Source organism: Triplophysa dalaica, chromosome 10, assembly GCF_015846415.1.
Source record: "Triplophysa dalaica isolate WHDGS20190420 chromosome 10, ASM1584641v1, whole genome shotgun sequence".
Lineage (NCBI taxonomy): Eukaryota > Metazoa > Chordata > Actinopteri > Cypriniformes > Nemacheilidae > Triplophysa > Triplophysa dalaica.
This window is the reverse complement of record NC_079551.1, coordinates 12,444,639-12,462,625: the sequence shown is the minus strand read 5'-3', so window position 1 is coordinate 12,462,625 and position 17,987 is coordinate 12,444,639. Positions and strand designations below refer to the sequence as shown.

Genomic DNA, 17,987 nt, shown 5'->3' with positions numbered 1-17,987 from the left:
TTCGCCTGACTGAAACTCACCCCGCGGCGCCTGACAGCTCGAGCGGTCCCCGTCAGTCATTCATCCCCTTATTTCTCTTCTTCTCTCTGTCAGAATCTACGGAACCGACTCCAGTATGTTCGAGGAGGCCGGTGAGGTGTTGGAGAACATGCTGAAGTGCTCGTTTCCACTCAGTTTGCTGCTGTTTTTGGTGCTGATGTGCCCGCTGCGCGCGGACGCGGCTCACGAATTCAGTGTGTACCGCATGCAGCAGTACGACCTGCAGGGACAAAACTACGGTAAAAACACGATTATTCACCTTAAAGTGTGTGTTAACTTGATGATATTAACCTTATTTACTCTTTTTTTTAACGTTTGTGATTTATTAATCAGTCGAACTGCACTAACCATGAGAGTCCATTCGGTCTACCGTAGTATTGCCATTGTTTTGACACATACCACGGAAAGAGTAATATGTTGATAGCATGGTACATTATCATATGAAATTATGCATTTTTATGGATCATATATAATCACAGTCGTATTATCCAGTGTCTATTTCTGTTATTATAATATAATAAAAATCCACGTTTTGTAGATTCAAGCACACAAAGGTACAATGGGTGATCTTGATGGATAACTGAAGGATTGTGGGTCCACCCCCCTCCAACAGTCACCTGTCTGACATTGACTCACACCTTGTCCTTGAGGTTTTTGTTCATGTCTTGATGTTGTTGAGAAAGCAGACAAACTCGGTGTCAAGATGTTATCACACCACACAAGTTCTTCATGAGCAGATGCCATGACTCAGATCTGGTGTTTTAGATCACTATTGGAGTTATTTCACATAGGCAAAGAGGAAGTTAATCGGCGATCAAAAACAGATCACATGATAAAAAACATGCCAGAAATAGGTGCTTTATTAAATTCAGTGACACGCCAAAAAGGAGTTCTACTTTACGTGCTGAAGATGTTGCGTAACCGTCGATTTTTGTTCACAGGTTCCAGAAACGCCATTTTAAACTCGGAAGCTCGTACGGTGGAGGCCGACGTCCTGAGCCGTCGATGCGTGATGATGCGACTGGTTGATTTCTCTTTCGAGACGTATCAGAAAGCCCTCCGACAGTCGGCGGGTGCTGTCGTCATCATATTGCCCCAGAACATGTCCACTATGCCTCAGGACATAGTGCAGGTAAGACCTCATTACATTTTCGGTGTTTCCCAGAATTCAGCGTCCTGTGGCTGAACGCGGGTCATTTTTCTCCACTGCAGCAGTTCATGGAGCTGGAGCCGGAGCTGCTGGCCACGGAGACGGCCGTGCCGGTGTATTTTGCCCTCGAGGACGAGGAGCTGCTGTCTATCTACCATCAGACGCAGATCTCGTCCTCTGGGCAGGGGTCTTCATCAGCGGCAGAAGGTACCAGACCACAAAAAAACGTCACTGTTCAGTGTTAGTAATAAACTACACGTATTGTTTAAAGATGGGTAATGTTTGTGTTTTCAAACAGTGCTGATTCACACGGCGACGGCCAACGGTTTTCAGATGGTGACCAGCGGCGCTCAGAGCAAAGCCGTGAGCGATTGGGCCATTACCAGTCTGGAGGTGAGTGAACCCGACTGCAGGATGTAATATTTGGGTTTTAACTCTATAAGGTATTATACGTTTATTTAGAAACTTTAGAAAGTGTTTACTTCCTGTAATCGAGGATACTTGTCAATTTGGCGTGTAACGGCTGAGACGGATAACTAAATAAACGCAAGTTCATCCACAGCCACACGTGTATAAAAAACATGAATCTTACATCGTATCAAAACACGCGAATAGTAAGTGAAAATTATCACATTTTTATTACATTAACCCATTACAAACAATAACTTTCTTGTTGCAATGCATTTTGGGATTGCTGTAAGAATACATTACACAGTTTTAGTAGGCGACGACATCATTTTGCCACTGTTGATGACTTAAAATGTTGCCTAGGTAGGTAGTCATTGATGCATTTGTCTTCAAGGCTAAGCTACATTATATATCTGTGTGTTGTGGCTAATGGCATGTGTGTCTTAACGTAGTACATAGAAATTATGAAAGAGTTCACTGTAGGTAAGACAGGAGAGTTTGACCTTTGTTCAGACTAACTAGTCGGTTAATCCTCAACACAACAACGACTGACTTGAAGTGTGAATGGTCAGAGAAATGTAATCCGTCTCGTCTATTTTGCTAAGGGACGACTAACAGGATCCGGGGGAGAAGAACTGCCTTCCATCGTCCTGGTCGCCCACTATGACTCTTTTGGAGTGGCTCCGGTAAGGACCCAGTTCTTTATAACCGTTCTGCTTGGCTGTGAGTTGTTATCGAGCGTTTGTTTTCTTTAGTGGTTGTCATACGGCGCCGATTCAAACGGTAGCGGTGTGGCTGTTCTCCTGGAGCTCGCTCGACTATTCTCCAGACTGTACTCTTACAAGAGAACTCACGCAGGGTAATACTTTAATTTAAACTCACTTACAAAAATTTGCTTTGGTGGCGTGTCATTAAAACTACTTGTTTATAGGTACAACCTGCTGTTTTTCTTGTCCGGAGGGGGGAAATTTAATTATCAGGGCACCAAACGCTGGCTGGAGGATAATTTAGACCACACAGGTGTTTGAAGATAATTTTAGTGCATTATTTGTGGCATCTCGCTGGAACTGTTTTGACCGACTTGGCCCTTGTGTTCTAGATTCCAGTTTACTCCAGGATAACGTGGCGTTCGTTCTGTGTCTGGACACTTTGGGTAACAGCGATAACCTTCACCTTCATGTGTCGAAGCCACCCAAAGAGGGAAGCCCGCAATACACCTTGCTTACAGAACTGGAGACGGTACAACATCAACAAGCTTCTTAAATATCCTAAACTTTCCAGTCATGTGTTCATCTTTAGTTTTTTTTTAAATAAGAATCTCTTTTAGTGACAAGATAAATAAGTTGAAGGGATATCTCTGTCATCAGGTGATTGCCAATCAGCACCCCGACCTGAAGTTCTCTATGGTCCACAAGAAGATCAACCTGGCCGACGACACTCTGGCCTGGGAGCACGAGCGATTCGGCATCCGTCGTCTGCCGGCCTTCACACTGTCGCACCTCGACAGCCACCGCAGCCCCGAGCGCCACTCCATCATGGACATGCGGTCAGTGTTGCCCTCTCTGGACGGGGCGGGAGAGGCCACCACCGGGTGGGTGATGATTGGTGCTCTCTCACCCCGACATAGAACCTTAGTCCCCTCGCAGCCGATTTGTGATCACTTTTGTTGACGATATCGGTTCTGTTTCTCATGTAGGCCTCACGTGGATATGAGGAAACTAAGTCGTAACACTAAAGCGATCGCGGAAACTCTGGCGAGGGTGATATACAACCTGACGGAGAAGGTATGAAATACTTACTTTTTGTGTCGTTTTATCACCATTATTAATTTGATCACATTTTATGTTCTATAAAGAGGCATCCTTTCTCCATTCATCGGTTATGATTGCTTTAAGTTTGTGCCTTTTAAATGACGGAAATCCTACAAAGTATGTCGTCTCTCAAAAACCTTGTCCTTTTAACAAATGGTTCAATATATTCGCAACAAATACATTCTCTGGGTATTTGTATGTCACATCCATAAGACAAAATGTCACAACTTTTTTTCAAATGCTGTAATGTCTGTTTGTTATAACAGAGTTCAGAATGTGTCTTTCAATAGAGTAACATGGTTTGTTGTTTCATCCAGGGTGCCAGTGGAGACCTGGAGATCTTCACCGAACAGATGGTGAGTTGGAGATGAGGGCGGATGTTTTGTGATTTGTAATAACAGAATTTGATGTTGATTGTGGTTTGTCTCCATTCACAGCAGGTACAGGAGGAGCAGCTGACGTCACTGGTGGATTGGTTGACGGCACAGCCGAGAGCTGCACAGCTTCTGGACAAAGACAGCAGCATCGTGAACACACTGGAGTATTACATGAACCGCTATCTTAAAGATGTCAAGCGGCATCTTGTCAAAGCCGATAAGAGGTACGTTCAGCTTTAAACGTTTAATGTTCACGTAGCTGAAGTGTCTACCTGATGCATAAACGTAATGATCATTTTAATTTTTTTCTCAACAGAGACCCAGAATTTGTTTTTTATGATCAACTGAAGCAGACCATGAATGCTTACAGGTAAGAACGTCTTGGGGATCTGATCTGTTTGTCATTAATCCAGAGGTTTACTCTTTTAATGACGGACAGGCTCGTAAAAAATCTGTCATAATCTGATTTTACCTGTAACTATGGTGCAAGGCGATAATTAGCATGTTTGTGAATTATTGGATGCTACCAACTCGACCTAAAGTTGTAATCAAATGACGGATAGCCTTCAGATTTTTCCCTCACTGGTACACAAAAGACGGTCAATGACAGAGAATTTCCGTTGAATTAAACTGTATGTAATAAATTCAATATTTTTTCCTATTAGGGTAAAACCAGCCGTCTTCGACCTGCTGCTGGCTCTCTGTATTGCATCTTATCTTGGTGTGCTGTATTTGGTCATACAGGTGAGAGAAACTTTAGCGCATTCAGTGGTTTTCCATAAATATTCATGTGCTATAAAACGTCTTTCCTATTCCTGTAGAATTTCGGACTTCTGTATGGTTTCCTGCGCAGAGTTACGGCTCCTCGTGTCAAGCAGCACTAAACCACAGACTAGTCTCCTCCGCGAGTGCCAAGAGTGCTTTTTTTCCTCTCTGTGGACCTTATTTTCCTTTGATCGTGAGTGGGAACTAGTCTGCGAGTGACAGATGCACAGAACAGTATTGTTGTGTGACTGAATGTTCAACGAAAACATTAAAAACCGACTCACGGATCATTTGCGAGAAATTTAACGCTCGACTAACGTTCATATCATGCCTTCTTTTGTGTTTGTATGTGTTTGATTTAGCTTTCAAGATTGATGTTTGATTTGATAAAGAGTTTTTTTAATCACTAAACCATCACTAATGTTCCCAGTCTTCCCAGTTTCACATTGCCTCGTTCCCACAATGTCCCGCATATCAGATTCTTAAAGCGTCACGTTTCTTCAGTCATTTACCAGATTTGTAATCAGTGTTTTCTGAAAGCCCTCATGAGGTTTTCATCACTGGCAGCTACTTCAAGGTGGGCCAAACCTTTGCTGGTTCGAAGTCGAAGCGTTAGTACGTGGAAATCTGCCATTTACGTTTCATTTTACCTGATGGCTGGAACGACTTTTGGAACAATTGTGGTCTGCACCCAGATTCTTTTGGAGATAATTTTGTTCATTCATGTTATTTTACGTAACTATGATTTCTGTAAGATTTTACCATATATCAGGAAGCTATATGGTACAACTTTGTCTATTATTTATGGAAGCGACTGCGCTTCAACGTGCACTGATTTAAAATCTTTTCTCACAGATTTAACTTCACAAACCAGGGGTACAAACTTGATTCTAAGAGAGGACAAAGTAAATAAAGGCATTTGTTGAAATAAACATCACAGTTTTTTCTTTTTCGACCGATTTTATTAAATGGCAAAACAACTGCTTCACTAATTCAAGTGGAGTACAAAATACTCCATTAACGAACCAAATCAGAACTGATGAAATTCTGGAAAGCAAATCATTCAATGACTACATGGTCCGAGAAAAATCTAAAACTAGCATCAACTTTGTTCATGTTAAAGTCACTTGTATAAATCCCCAGTCCTAATCTCGTTCAATATTTCATACAGAACAATAGAAATAATAATAGTACGAAATTACAGTGCAGTTTCAATTTAATAGCATCGGAATAAGTCCAGATTTATAAGAATATACCAAAAGCAGTTTCTCTGGACACGACAGACCCAAAGTCACTTTGTCGTCACTCTCATGGACGGCTTCATTTTTGGCACTTTTAAAAGAGCGTTAATACACCGTCAATGAATGTTCTCAATCCAAAACATTAAAACGTACAGGTTTTAAACATAAATAATAAGGACGTGTTAAATAATGTCTACAAAATGTTGTTCCTTGCAGTGATTCGACAAAGCTGGGCGACAAGAATTGAGACCTGAGATGACCTGTCTACACTCTTTCAACAGTACCACTGTAGACATTTACTTAAATAAACATACAAATGAAACCACAACATAAAAATCGCAAATGACTAGCTAGCCTCGTGGAAGACATGATCGCATCCGATTTGATCCGACTAGGCAACTCAAACACTTCAAGTACACACTGCAGTCGCTTCAGAGTTATCAATATAAGACATAACAGATATTATTGGTATCGTTTGTCTTGTGTAGTAATATTTCTTCATACAGCGTTCTTCAAAGTACTCAAACGTCATGCGGTCCTGAATACAGCATTTGCATAAAAACTAAATTCTTTCACGTAGACAGTAAAAAAACATTATCTTCATGATAACGGATTGTCCTCCGTTTTTATATCTTAGAATGAAATAATTTCTGTCAATGATTTTAGGAATTCAACAGCTAGAACAGTTAGGCAGATAACAAAAAAAAAAAATGTCGCGATTTCTACAGAAGGAATGAAAGAGTGTTGCGGTTAATGCAGTTCACACAGCCAAAGTTGTTCCCTTTTAATCGTGTACATTCAAACACGGTAATACTGTAAAAACGCATGTTTGATTGATTGGTTGTCGGATCAAACCCGTCCCTTTACACTGCCTTCACTTCTGGAATCAAAATAAACACACAAGCGCTGGTCCCACACGAAGACCACAAAACCTGGTTATTGTGTGTGGTGCTATTCTCATACGCACATTGAATTGTCTATGAAACATCAATTATGGTCACGGTCAGATCTGAGGGATAGTTCACCCAAAAATGAAAATTGTGTCATTATTTATTCACCCTTATATCATTTCAAACCTTTATGACTTTCTTTCTTCTGCAGAACACAAAAGAAGATATTTTGAAGAACGTTGATTACCAAAAAACATTGACCCCCCATTGACTTCTATTGTATGACACAAAGCCATTTCTCAAAATATCTTCTTTTGTGTTTCACAGAAACAAAAGATATTTTGAAAAATGTTAACCAAACAACATTATTGACCCCCATTGACTTCCATTGTATGAACATAACTCCATTTCTCAAAATATCTTCTTTTTTAATTCACAGAAACAAAAGAAGATATTTTGAAGAACGTTGACGATCAAACAACATTGACCCAAATTGACTTCCATTTTATGACACAAAGCCATTTCTCAAAATATATTTTGTGTTTCACAGAACAAAGAGTTGGCTTTACAACTGCATGAGTGAATCAATGCTGACAGAATTTACATTTTTGGGCGTACTGTCCCTTTAATAACCCATTACTCTATTAATGAAAGATCATTTGTTCAACATTAACCTAAAGCGCATGATTATTTGATGTTAAAATAATTCATCCCAGATTGATATGCCCAGACACTGCCCTGTTTCTTTAAGAAAACCTAAAAGTAACATTGGCTCAACCAATGAGGTGAGTTTGGGGTTGTGACCACTGTTTGCACACGTCATCTTTCAACATTGTCAAAGAAATAACACAAACGACACCAAAAAAACTGAAAAACATTCACAGTGCTAAACAATTAAAATAACATTGATTTACACAAATCTCTTGATTCTCAGCATGAATGTTGGAGCACCTTGGCGGTCTGAGGTCAAAATCCAGCTGGGTCACACGAGTGTCCTGTAATCGCCGGCGTCTGCCTGCAGGAGGCAGCGGCGAGACGTTATTGATGCTTCTTGGCGATGCCGTTTTTCACTTGTTTCCTGAAGGGAAATAACAAACGATGTCAGGACACGTGTGATATGCTCCGATATCACTTCAAGGTCACATAGATAAGGACATAAAACGGCACTTTATTCACATCTCGTTGTAAGCCATAAAACTTAACGTTTATCTGCTGGTGAAAAAGCCCTTTCAACATGTGCAGGCATGACATGCACTACTCAACAAAACCACTTCCCCTGAATATCCGGACTCTTTCACACGAGCTAAACCACAGATGCGCGTTTCTACCCACCCATCAGCAGAGGTTTGATGATCAGCGTCGTCTCCATCCTCATACTCCCGGACATCATTCACACCCTTCATCTGTCCTGTCAGGACCTTCACCACGAACAGCACGATAAACTGCAAAAGGGAACATGCAAAACATTTAGAAAGAAAAGTCACACATGAGATCTCTTTAACGTCTCAATTATTTCTCACTGACATCAATGCAAATGTAAACGTCTGCTTAGGGATCATGTGTTTCAGATTTTACTCTTGAGGTAAAGATTCAAAGAACGTGTCAAACAGATTTGAGTCAATATTATTGAAGATCTCAAAATGAACTCTCATCACATTTACCCAGTTTATTTTACACCTCCAAACTTTTCATGGATTTCAACAACTAAACTTTCTCATTTCAGAGATAGAATCTGAATCAATGTGGTGTTGGTGGTTAAAGTTTCAAGCCGTTGACCCAAAGGTTGCGTGTTCAAATTTAATGACGTGCAAAGTTACCGGGATCCATCATCTCTGGTCTGTAATGAATACCGTCACAAAAGCTGTTGATCTGACATCTCTGGTCTCGTTTAGTTTTATCATAGAACCTTTTGTTTTTTTGCTTTGGTTAAGCACACATTGGTCTCCGGTCAGACTTGAAGGATAGCGCCTTCACCACCGCACACTGTGTTTAAAGAGCATCGGTTCTCACCAGGAACCAGTAGATGTTCATGAGGAGGAGGATGAAAAGCAGGGTGTTGAAGAAGAAGTAGAAGGGAATGTCGGGAACCGTCTGGACGCTGGTGACGCAGGAAGCCCACAACACCTTCAGAGGGAACCAGTATAAACGAAACCAAAACCTGAAAAAATAAAATAAAATGACAATCAATTTTAATTCAACATTAGATCTAGATGAAAACCGGTGGAAAGCTAAAACATGTGCGTGTGAACCTCACCAGGTGATGCTGAAGCTAACAACACCAATGTTGGACAGGACGTCGTTGATAAAGTGCTCTTTCCCGCCCCGGGTCTTGAAGTAGACGTTGACTTTGGTGAACTCCAACTGAATATCGTTGATATCGTGCAGAAATAGCACCAGAATGCCAATGTTGTGATATCTGAGGAGGATACAGTCAGACCAGGTTAATTATTATTAACTCAATTCGAAACCATTTAGACATTTTTGTTAAATAAAACAAATGAATATAGACATGAATATTATTTTATAGACCATTTCATTTGACTCGCGTCAGGACTGCAGTTAACATCCTGTGTAATAATATAACCATTTATATTTTTTTATTTATGTTCATAGTCATTTATATTATTATATTATTGTATAATAATTTTTTTAAATAAACGCTTTGTTGAATTTTGTTGTACGTTCATTTATTAAACAAACAATTTGTTGAAGGGTCCTGTAGTTCCTAGTCACATTTAAAGAAGCCGTATGGCACACTGACATCTAGCGGTTGAGCTCGGTATTGCAGTCTAAATTCAAAATATTGGATAGACAAGTTTAGTCAAGTAACGTTTTTTCTCGGTTTCTTTACTTTTGATCAGAAATAATCTACAGGCACTCTATTGTTTGTGGATGTGTACCGGAAGTTAACTGCGGTCTGCGAACGCACGCATGCGCAGTAACGTTTATGTATGTTGTCACTTTGAAAAGCCTTAGTAATAAAGCGAAAGAAGTTTAAAATGGGGCATTAGTGTGATTAGAACATGGTTATTAAATGAAAACAAAGAAAAATTAAACTAAAATTGAAAATAAATAAAAGCTCGAAAAAAAGATTAATAAAAAAAGCACAGAACAAAACTACAATCAACATGAAAAAGTTAATTACACAAAATTAAATCATAAAAACATTGAGCGACCTCTCAACAAAATGGTTAGCATTATTATCTCTCAACTTCTCAACACTGTTATCCATGTAAAATCCATTTCAACAGGCCAATAGTTTGACTTTGAACAAAAACCCGACCTGAAGGCATATGAGAAGGTGATGAGGGCGAGAGTTATGAAGTGATGCCCCACCATGACCAGCGAGTCTTTTCTCCACGTGTCCATGTAGATGGTGGAGTATATGGAGTGACCGTAGAAGCTGCCCTGGATCAAGTAAGCTATAGAGATGTCCGTGGGGACCTCCATCCCGCTTCTCCAGTCTAAACAGAGAGGAACGACACAAACCTTGAGATGAACCCCACCGCCAGAAAAAGAACATCACAGACCCCCTGCTTTATATCACCGCTCGGCAACCACCGGCCGACTGTCCTCTCATTCATGAACTCCATAAATATCTGGACATCTTCAGCAAGTGAACGTCATCGCTAAGTCCAAACACATTTGCAAGCAAAGCAAAAAAATTTTTACTTACTTTGACTAACTTGCTTAAAAATGTTGTTGGTTATGAGAAGCATCATTTGCTTGCAGGTGTCGCTTTGCTTAAAATGTTGTAATCTTAAGCAACGACGTTCAGACATTTTTAGGTGTGACTTGAGCGACCAGATACTAAGGGCTGATGTGTCAGCTATAAGACTTACTGTTAAATACCGAAGGAGGATCTTGAAAGAAGGAATAGTCTGTGAAAAACAAAAGATGAGTGCTGTATGACCACGACATGGTGTAGAAGACCAGCTTCCAAGCGCTCTCCGGCATCTTCAAGACGTCTTTGGGATGGAGGCGACACCATCGTCCAAAAGGCTGTGGAACAAGAGGAAAGAATTTGAAATGCTTTACTCAGTAACAAACTCAAATGTTATTTGGCCTAAACTTTGCAGGACGAGTTAAATAAATGAACGCTTCATCTTCTCTGTAACATAAGATACGATTAAAGTCTTAATCATTTATCTCCTCTCGAGTAGCAGCTTCACTCGCGGTCACCTGATCTTCACTCCTGTCCCGGAGCAGCGGGTATGAGATGAAACTTGGCACAGCTACTTAGATTAGATGAATTAGTTTCTAGTTTAATTAAACTTTAAATAGCAGAACGTCACTTTCTGTTTGAAATAACATCAGAATATTACGTCAAAGCAGGCTTGTTGTTTTCTGTGTTTACATCAAGATGAAATCATACAGCAGGCCTGATCTCTCATTGGCCGATAGACAGTCGACAGGATATCAAGCTTGTCAACACACTGGGTTATTTATAGAGGCCAACAACAGTGTGTGTGTGTCTTAGTTTGTGTAAGAGAGTGTGTTTGTGTGTGTGTCTATCTGAGGCTGTGTATGAGAGTGTGTGTGTGTGTGTCTGAGTTTGTGTAAGAGACTGTATGTGTCTATCTGAGGCTGTGTATGAGTGTGTGTGTGTCTGAGTTTGTGTAAGAGACTGTGTGTGTCTATCTGAGGCTGTGTATGAGAGTGTGTGTGTGTGTGTGTCTGAGTTTGTGTAAGAGACTGTGTGTGTCTATCTGAGGCTGTGTATGAGAGTGTGTGTGTGTGTCCGAGTTTGTGTAAGAGACTGTATGTGTCTATCTGAGGCTGTGTATGAGTGTGTGTGTGTGTCTGAGTTTGTGTAAGAGACTGTGTGTGTGTCTATCTGAGGCTGTGTATGAGAGTGTGTGTGTGTGTGTGTGTCTGAGTTTGTGAAAGAGAGTGTGTGTGTCTATCTGAGGCTGTGTATGAGAGTGTGTGTGTGTGTGTGTGTGTGTGTGTCTGAGTTTGTGTAAGAGACTGTATGTGTCTATCTGAGGCTGTGTATGAGTGTGTGTGTGTCTGAGTTTGTGTAAGAGACTGTGTGTGTGTCTATCTGAGGCTGTCTATGAGAGTGAGTGTGTGTGTGTGTGTGTGTGTGTCTATCTGAGTTTGTGAAAGAGAGTGTGTGTGTCTATCTCAGGCTGTGTATGAGAGTGTGTGTGTGTGTGTGTGTGTGTGTCTGAGTTTGTGTAAGAGACTGTATGTGTCTATCTGAGGCTGTGTATGAGTGTGTGTGTGTGTGTGTGTGTGTGTGTCTATCTGAGTTTGTGGAAGAGAGTGTGTGTCTATCTGAGGCTGTGTATGAGAGTGTATGTGTGTGTGTCTAAGTTTGTGTAAGAGACTGTGTGTGTCTATCTGAGGTTGTGTAAGAGAGTGTTTGTGTCTATTAGAAGTTGTGTAAGAGAGTGTGTGTGTGTCTATTGAGTTTGTGTAAGAGTGTGTGTGTATGTGCATGTCTGAGTTTGTGTAAGAGAGTGTGTGCATGTCTATCCGAGTTAGTGTAAGAGAGTGGCTTTGTTTTTATATCCTGGTGTGGACAGTTTGTACAGTATACAACTCATTAAGTCTATGGACTGTCCCCATGGAGATAATAGATATGTGTGTGTCTATCTGAGTTTGTGTAAGTGTGTGTGCGTGCATGTGTGTGTTTCTGAGTTTGTGTAAGAGAGTGGGTGTGTGTGTGTAAGAAAGTGTGAATGTGTGTGTGTCTATCTAAGTTTGTGTAAGAGAGTGTATGTCTAAGTTTGTGTAAGAGAGTGTGTTCGCGTGTCTGAGTTTGTGTAAGAGAGTGAGCGTGTGTGTGTGTCTATCTGAGTTTGTGTAAGAGATAGTGTGAATGTGTGTGTCTAAATGTGTCCGAGTTTGTGTAAGAGTGTGTGTGTAAGAGAGTGTAAATGTGTGTGTGTATATGTGAGTTTGTGTAAGTGTGTGTGTGTAAAATAGTGTATATATATGGGAATATGTGTGTATCTGAAAAGGTGTGTATTTGAGAGCTTGTGTGCGTGTGTGTGTATATGAGTGAATGCTGTCTGTATCTATGAGAGAGAGATTCAATGCATAAAAACAAACTTGTATGTGTGTGTGTGTACAGTAATATGTGTGAGTGAGTGCGTATATGAAAGTAAAAGTGTTCGTGATTATTAGTGTGTGTGTGTGTGTGTGTGTGTGTGTATACTGTATATGTGTGTGTGGAAGTCAAGCTGACAGAGACAATTCTATCTCACATGCGCTGTGACTCAGTCAGAATGTGTGTATCTGTTCTTTATTGTGTCATCGGCTCTGACCGTCCCTGTGGGCCGCAGCAGTTGAACAACAGGCTGAAACACCCTACATGAACCTCGTCCTGGACTCTTGTGAACCTTTCTCCTTTGCATGCGGTTACCTTGGCAACCGTTCAAGGATGTCAGGTGCTCTTGCAAAATAAACACAAGGCAAATGGCACAAAAAAGAGACACTATGCAAAAAAGGGATAATCTCCTACACAAACACCTTTCAAGTACACTCGTGTCCACGAGGCTTTACCCTCACACGCGTTGACCTTCCCTCAGATCTGCGTGTTCTCAAAAAAAATCTAAATCCGATTCAAGTTTTGAGGAACAAAAAGACAGACACGACATCCCGCTCAAGCTATGCTGACAATCCCCCAAATTTCCTTTGATAGTTCCTGAAAAGTCGTGAGGACGACGATTTATCAGATCAGAGGAGGAACAGGGTGGTACAGGGAGGAAGGAAGACGGCCAGTGACACTGGCACGCAATTTCTACTCACAAGGGGAACGTCTACGCCCTTGAGAGGTCTATTCAAGAGGTCTCTCTGCTGTTAATTGTCATAGATATATATACACAGATGCCTCATTAGCAGTTTCTAAAGGTCACTACAAACAAGGCATCGCCATATAGTAACAAAGTCCGTTACTGAACTAAACACAAAGTAACATTCTCGCGTTTGGAAAAATGACATCGACTGAATTGTTGACTGTTCCAAGATGGCGGACGTCCGGCGGTCAACACTGCATCTGCTTATAGATATCTATGTGAATTATAACATCTTTATAACGCCTTTCAGAGTCAATAAATAGTTTTGAATATCAACAAGAACTACGCATGTCGATTGAAATAAGCAGATCTATTCAGTGCACTTCACAGATTTCATCTTTGACAAACGATAATTAACCTTAATGTGTCAAGTCTTGATATTGTTTTATCCAAACTGAAGATCAAACCTGTTGCAACAATGACAGGTGAACCAAACGATCATGTTATTATCTGACACGCTGATCAAACAAGGTTCAAAGGTTACTTTCTGCAGAAAACAAAGCATCACATGACGTTACGAACGGCAGACCTTCAGAGACCCAAAGTCCGTCGTGTTGGTGAAAATGTTTGCTAGAACTTTGTGTTGTTAGGATGACGCTTATTGGTGGAAAAAGGCAAAAATAACGACTATAAGTAAATGAATGAATAACTGAGGGAAGTGCGTAATGTTTTGGAGGATCTTCTGACAGAAATGAAATATAATATACCTGTGTTCAGATGTGTATAAAGACCTTACATAATGAAGCGTTATGTTTTTATTATCTTACAATGAGCTATTTCTATCTACATACAACATGGAAGTCGCCATGTTGTTTCTACAGTAGCCCTTAACGGACAAACTGCTCTACAGTAAATACATTTTCGCCTTTGGCAAAGAAGAGGAAACGTGACGATATCTTAGTCGCCGTAGTGCTTCGATATCCCGATATTCGGGAGGGGGGAGTGAGGCGCAAATCGCAACCCTACCACTGGAGGCCACTAAAATTCATACACTGGACATAGCTACACAAAGAAATATTGTTGAGATAAAATAAACCAAGAATAAAAGTTAACTTTGGGGTGAGACCATACGACATTATGTAACAGTGATCATTTTCACTAAGATACAAGAAACTAAAGCTGTCTGTTACGTCTGAACAATGAGACGACAACCTTTGATTTCACACACGGCCATAAACCAAAATAGCACCATTAATGTTTAACAGTAGAAATGAAAAAATTATAATTTACAAAAACTGAGGGGGCTTGAGAAATATATTTGATCAAAAATAATTGCTATAAAAGAAATAAACTGAATTGAAGCAGAATGATCAGTGATCTGAAATTCTGGATAAGTATTCGGTTCTCCACTGCTCACACAAACTCATAATACATTTTGATTTTCTTCCACACAGTTTACGGGCCCCATGCGGCACCACAATGGCACAAGTGAAAGGCAATTTTAAAAATGAATGAGCTTTATGAGCGCTGAGAGCTGAGAGCTGATTTTATACATTGTTTATGAGGTTTAAAATGCAGGTTGAGATATCGGGTGGCGTATCGCGTGGGACACAGTCCATATGACAATCTGAAAACTGCAGAGCGTGTCAGAAATTATCTCTCAAGACACACAAGACAATCTGGTGTTGTAATTCAAAGTACGGTCATCTAAACCCACAACAGACCCTGTTAAACACAGCTCAAACCAGCTCGAGCTGGTCCCCCAGAATGATCAAGATGACCCAAGATGACTTCAAATGATTTAATAATCTCACTTATTTCTCATAGATATCAATGAGTTTATTTGGACAGCAAACTTTTGCTTTAATCTCATCTGCGATATTTAAGGAAATACAAGAGAAACATCCGAGACTAAGATGAAACGTAAATGTGAACTCCATCAAATCATGAGAGCAATAAAAGAGCAAATGCTGCGCAATATCACTCCTCTCTTGAAGAACGTTTGGCCTTGAACGCAAAAGTCAAGAGATCCACTGATCTAGAAAGATATTATTAGTCAAGAACCGTGTAAAATGCGTCGATAAGTAACGCTTCTTTATCTTGCCGTTGTGAAACCCCTGCACTTGTTTATCAGGACCTCTCACGAACTGCAGCGCTGCAATTTGAGCGCTCTCTGACTCAAGGGTTACGCACCACACGAGCTCCCGACATATTTCCGTGCAAACACATGCCAGCTGCCCGGCTTTCTCAACATGCTGAGAGAATAAATCGCAGCACGGCCCGCCCGGGAACAGGCAACATCCTGGCGCTGGACACGAGGCCCCATGAATCATTGAACGTTTGGGTGGTGATGAAGTTTAATGCGCTGAGATCAGGCCCGAGCTGTCAGCACACATGCATGTTTCAGATCCACCTTCCACAACAGGAAGCGAAACCTCTGCAGCAGTGTAGCCGAGAGAGGAACAAGATTAGATATCTGTGCCAGCCATCACTTAAAGGAAAAGTTCAACGACGTTCAACGTGTTTCAAGACCTCCCGGCGTCTTCAGAACACAAATAAAAGACATTTCAGGTGACATCCGAGAGATTTCCAGGCCTCGTCATACATCATGGTTAAACTTGTTCTCAAGGTCCAGATAAGTACTGAAGACATCATTAAACTGGTCCATACGATCATAATGGCTATATTGAATTTTATTGAAGGTACGAGAATACTTTATGTGTGAAAAACAAACCAAAATAACGACTTTAATAAATATACTCTCCTCCATCTTGTCGGTCTATGGTGCGCATTTATGAGAGCACTTCGACGCATTCGGTTTGGGCAAAAAAGTCCTCAATATCTAAATCATCTGACATTTTGGGAAGGTCATCTTATACAGCGTGCCTCTGATTGTATCACAGAGATGCGCTTCTGGGTTGTCAGAGAATATATTCATTAAAGTCATTATTTTGGTTTGTTTTTCACACAAAGTATTCTCTGTGACCGGATGGACCAATTTCACGATGTCTTAAGTACTTTTCTGGTCCTTGACAACCAACTTTAACCATGACGTCTATGAGGAGGCCTGGAAATCTCTCTGATGTCACCTAAAATATCTTTATTTGTGTTCCGAAGACGGCGGGAGGTCTCAAAACATGTTGAACGTCATGTGGGCGACAAAAAAAGATCACAGTTTTGATCTTGAGATGAACTTTTCCTCTAAGGAAATCATGATAGTTAAAGCCACCTGAAATATTTGCTTACGAAGGGACCATGCATTGTATGTAAAGATATGCAAAAGCTAAAAACACATGCAAAGTGGCTGCACAAATTGCAACTTCATAGGCGAGGCCCATGTGCGTGTCCTGGGCCCTTTCATATTTACCAAATCCAGAGACGTGCAATGTTTTACAATGCAAAAAAAATCACACAAATGCACACGTTTCCATCTGAAAATGATGGGAAGTTCTGGTCATCGTTCCAAATGTTTTTGGAAGCATCACCACTCATTTGAATAAATTCAGAGACACTCAATCTCTCTTCTTTACACACCTAAATGAGCCATAACATACAAATGGTTCCGTAACAATATCTAATATACCAAGACTAATTGTTTCAATCATTCATCTTGACCTTGAACGATTTGTTTCTTATTCCTGAATAAAAAGAAATTGTATCGTATTGTATTGAGCATACTGGTGGTGGACACATGTCAATCCATCACAAGATCGACAGTGAGGTCTGCCCTATACGTACCTGAAAGACGAAGGCAGACAGTCCCTTACGCATCTGCGTCCACATGACCACGCACAGGATGAACAAGAAGATCTCCTTCCATGTGATGTAGGCATGATCCATCAGGGTTCTGGTGGACATCTCCAGTCCGCAGTCCTTACAGTCTCTGAAGACACCGGACATGACCGTATACGCTCTGGTGGCCAGCTCCAGATAGCCGGGCACGATGTCCATCTCAGCGTTGGATGATCCATCATCACCCATGTTACTTTTGTGCATTATGCTGAAACTACTAAACTAATGATAAAAGCCACTTAAGGGCTTGAAAGCAGTGGCAATACAACAGTCTAATGTGCCAAGCAGCTATAGCTGCTGCAAAACTGGAAACCTAAAGCTGATTATCGGCCTTCAAGTCTGTCTTTTTATATATTAAGACAGATAATTTAGATGTATTATGTTTAACAAACATGTGTCACAACAAATAACAGATTACAGTAGCGTTTCATACAAAAAGTAAGGTTAATGGTTTGATTTGAAAACCTGCTTAAATAAAATAACAATTTTTTAAAATGCAGATAATTTTCATGTCACAATATATGAATCAGCATGCCTTTATACTCTGCATGAGAATATCATAAATCATGTTAAAATGATCCACTAAAAGGCTCAAAAAACGCATTTCCGTCAGTTATTCTGCGCCATAAAATTTTCGTCCACACGTGATATTCTTGATGTGTCCTCTTCTTCGCGTTACCCGCTTTAAAATGTCATTCTCGTCTCGCTTTCATCTCATAATCCCTCGATACGTCCACATGTAACGTTTGGTAAAATAAAGGATAA

The 17,987-nt window shown here is 40.6% G+C and overlaps 2 protein-coding genes across 3 annotated transcripts; one reads left to right on the top strand and one right to left on the bottom strand.

Annotated features, from left to right (window-relative positions):
* On the top strand, positions 1–5,482 carry ncln (nicalin). 2 transcript variants are annotated; one of them, XM_056758081.1, is made up of 15 exons: positions 1–278; positions 981–1,171; positions 1,252–1,396; positions 1,488–1,582; positions 2,203–2,283; positions 2,353–2,456; positions 2,529–2,617; positions 2,697–2,836; positions 2,965–3,143; positions 3,294–3,381; positions 3,726–3,764; positions 3,846–4,009; positions 4,102–4,155; positions 4,451–4,529; positions 4,607–5,482. In XM_056758081.1, exons 1-15 carry the CDS (start codon positions 116–118, stop codon positions 4,667–4,669), a joined length of 1,674 nt encoding a protein of 557 aa, XP_056614059.1. In that variant the 5' UTR covers positions 1–115; the 3' UTR covers positions 4,670–5,482. The 2 variants fall into 2 exon arrangements, with proteins under 2 accessions (XP_056614059.1, XP_056614058.1); XM_056758080.1 differs by having other exon boundaries at positions 2,965–3,188.
* Positions 5,483–7,545: 2,063 nt separating this feature from the next.
* cers1 (ceramide synthase 1) lies at positions 7,546–17,426 on the bottom strand. Its single transcript, XM_056758078.1, has 7 exons — positions 17,169–17,426; positions 10,524–10,683; positions 9,965–10,145; positions 8,936–9,097; positions 8,692–8,839; positions 8,014–8,123; positions 7,546–7,759 (listed from the first exon to the last, which is right to left on the bottom strand). Exons 1-7 carry the CDS (start codon positions 17,424–17,426, stop codon positions 7,720–7,722), a joined length of 1,059 nt encoding a protein of 352 aa, XP_056614056.1. The 3' UTR covers positions 7,546–7,719.
* Between the last annotated feature and the right edge of the window lie 561 nt (positions 17,427–17,987).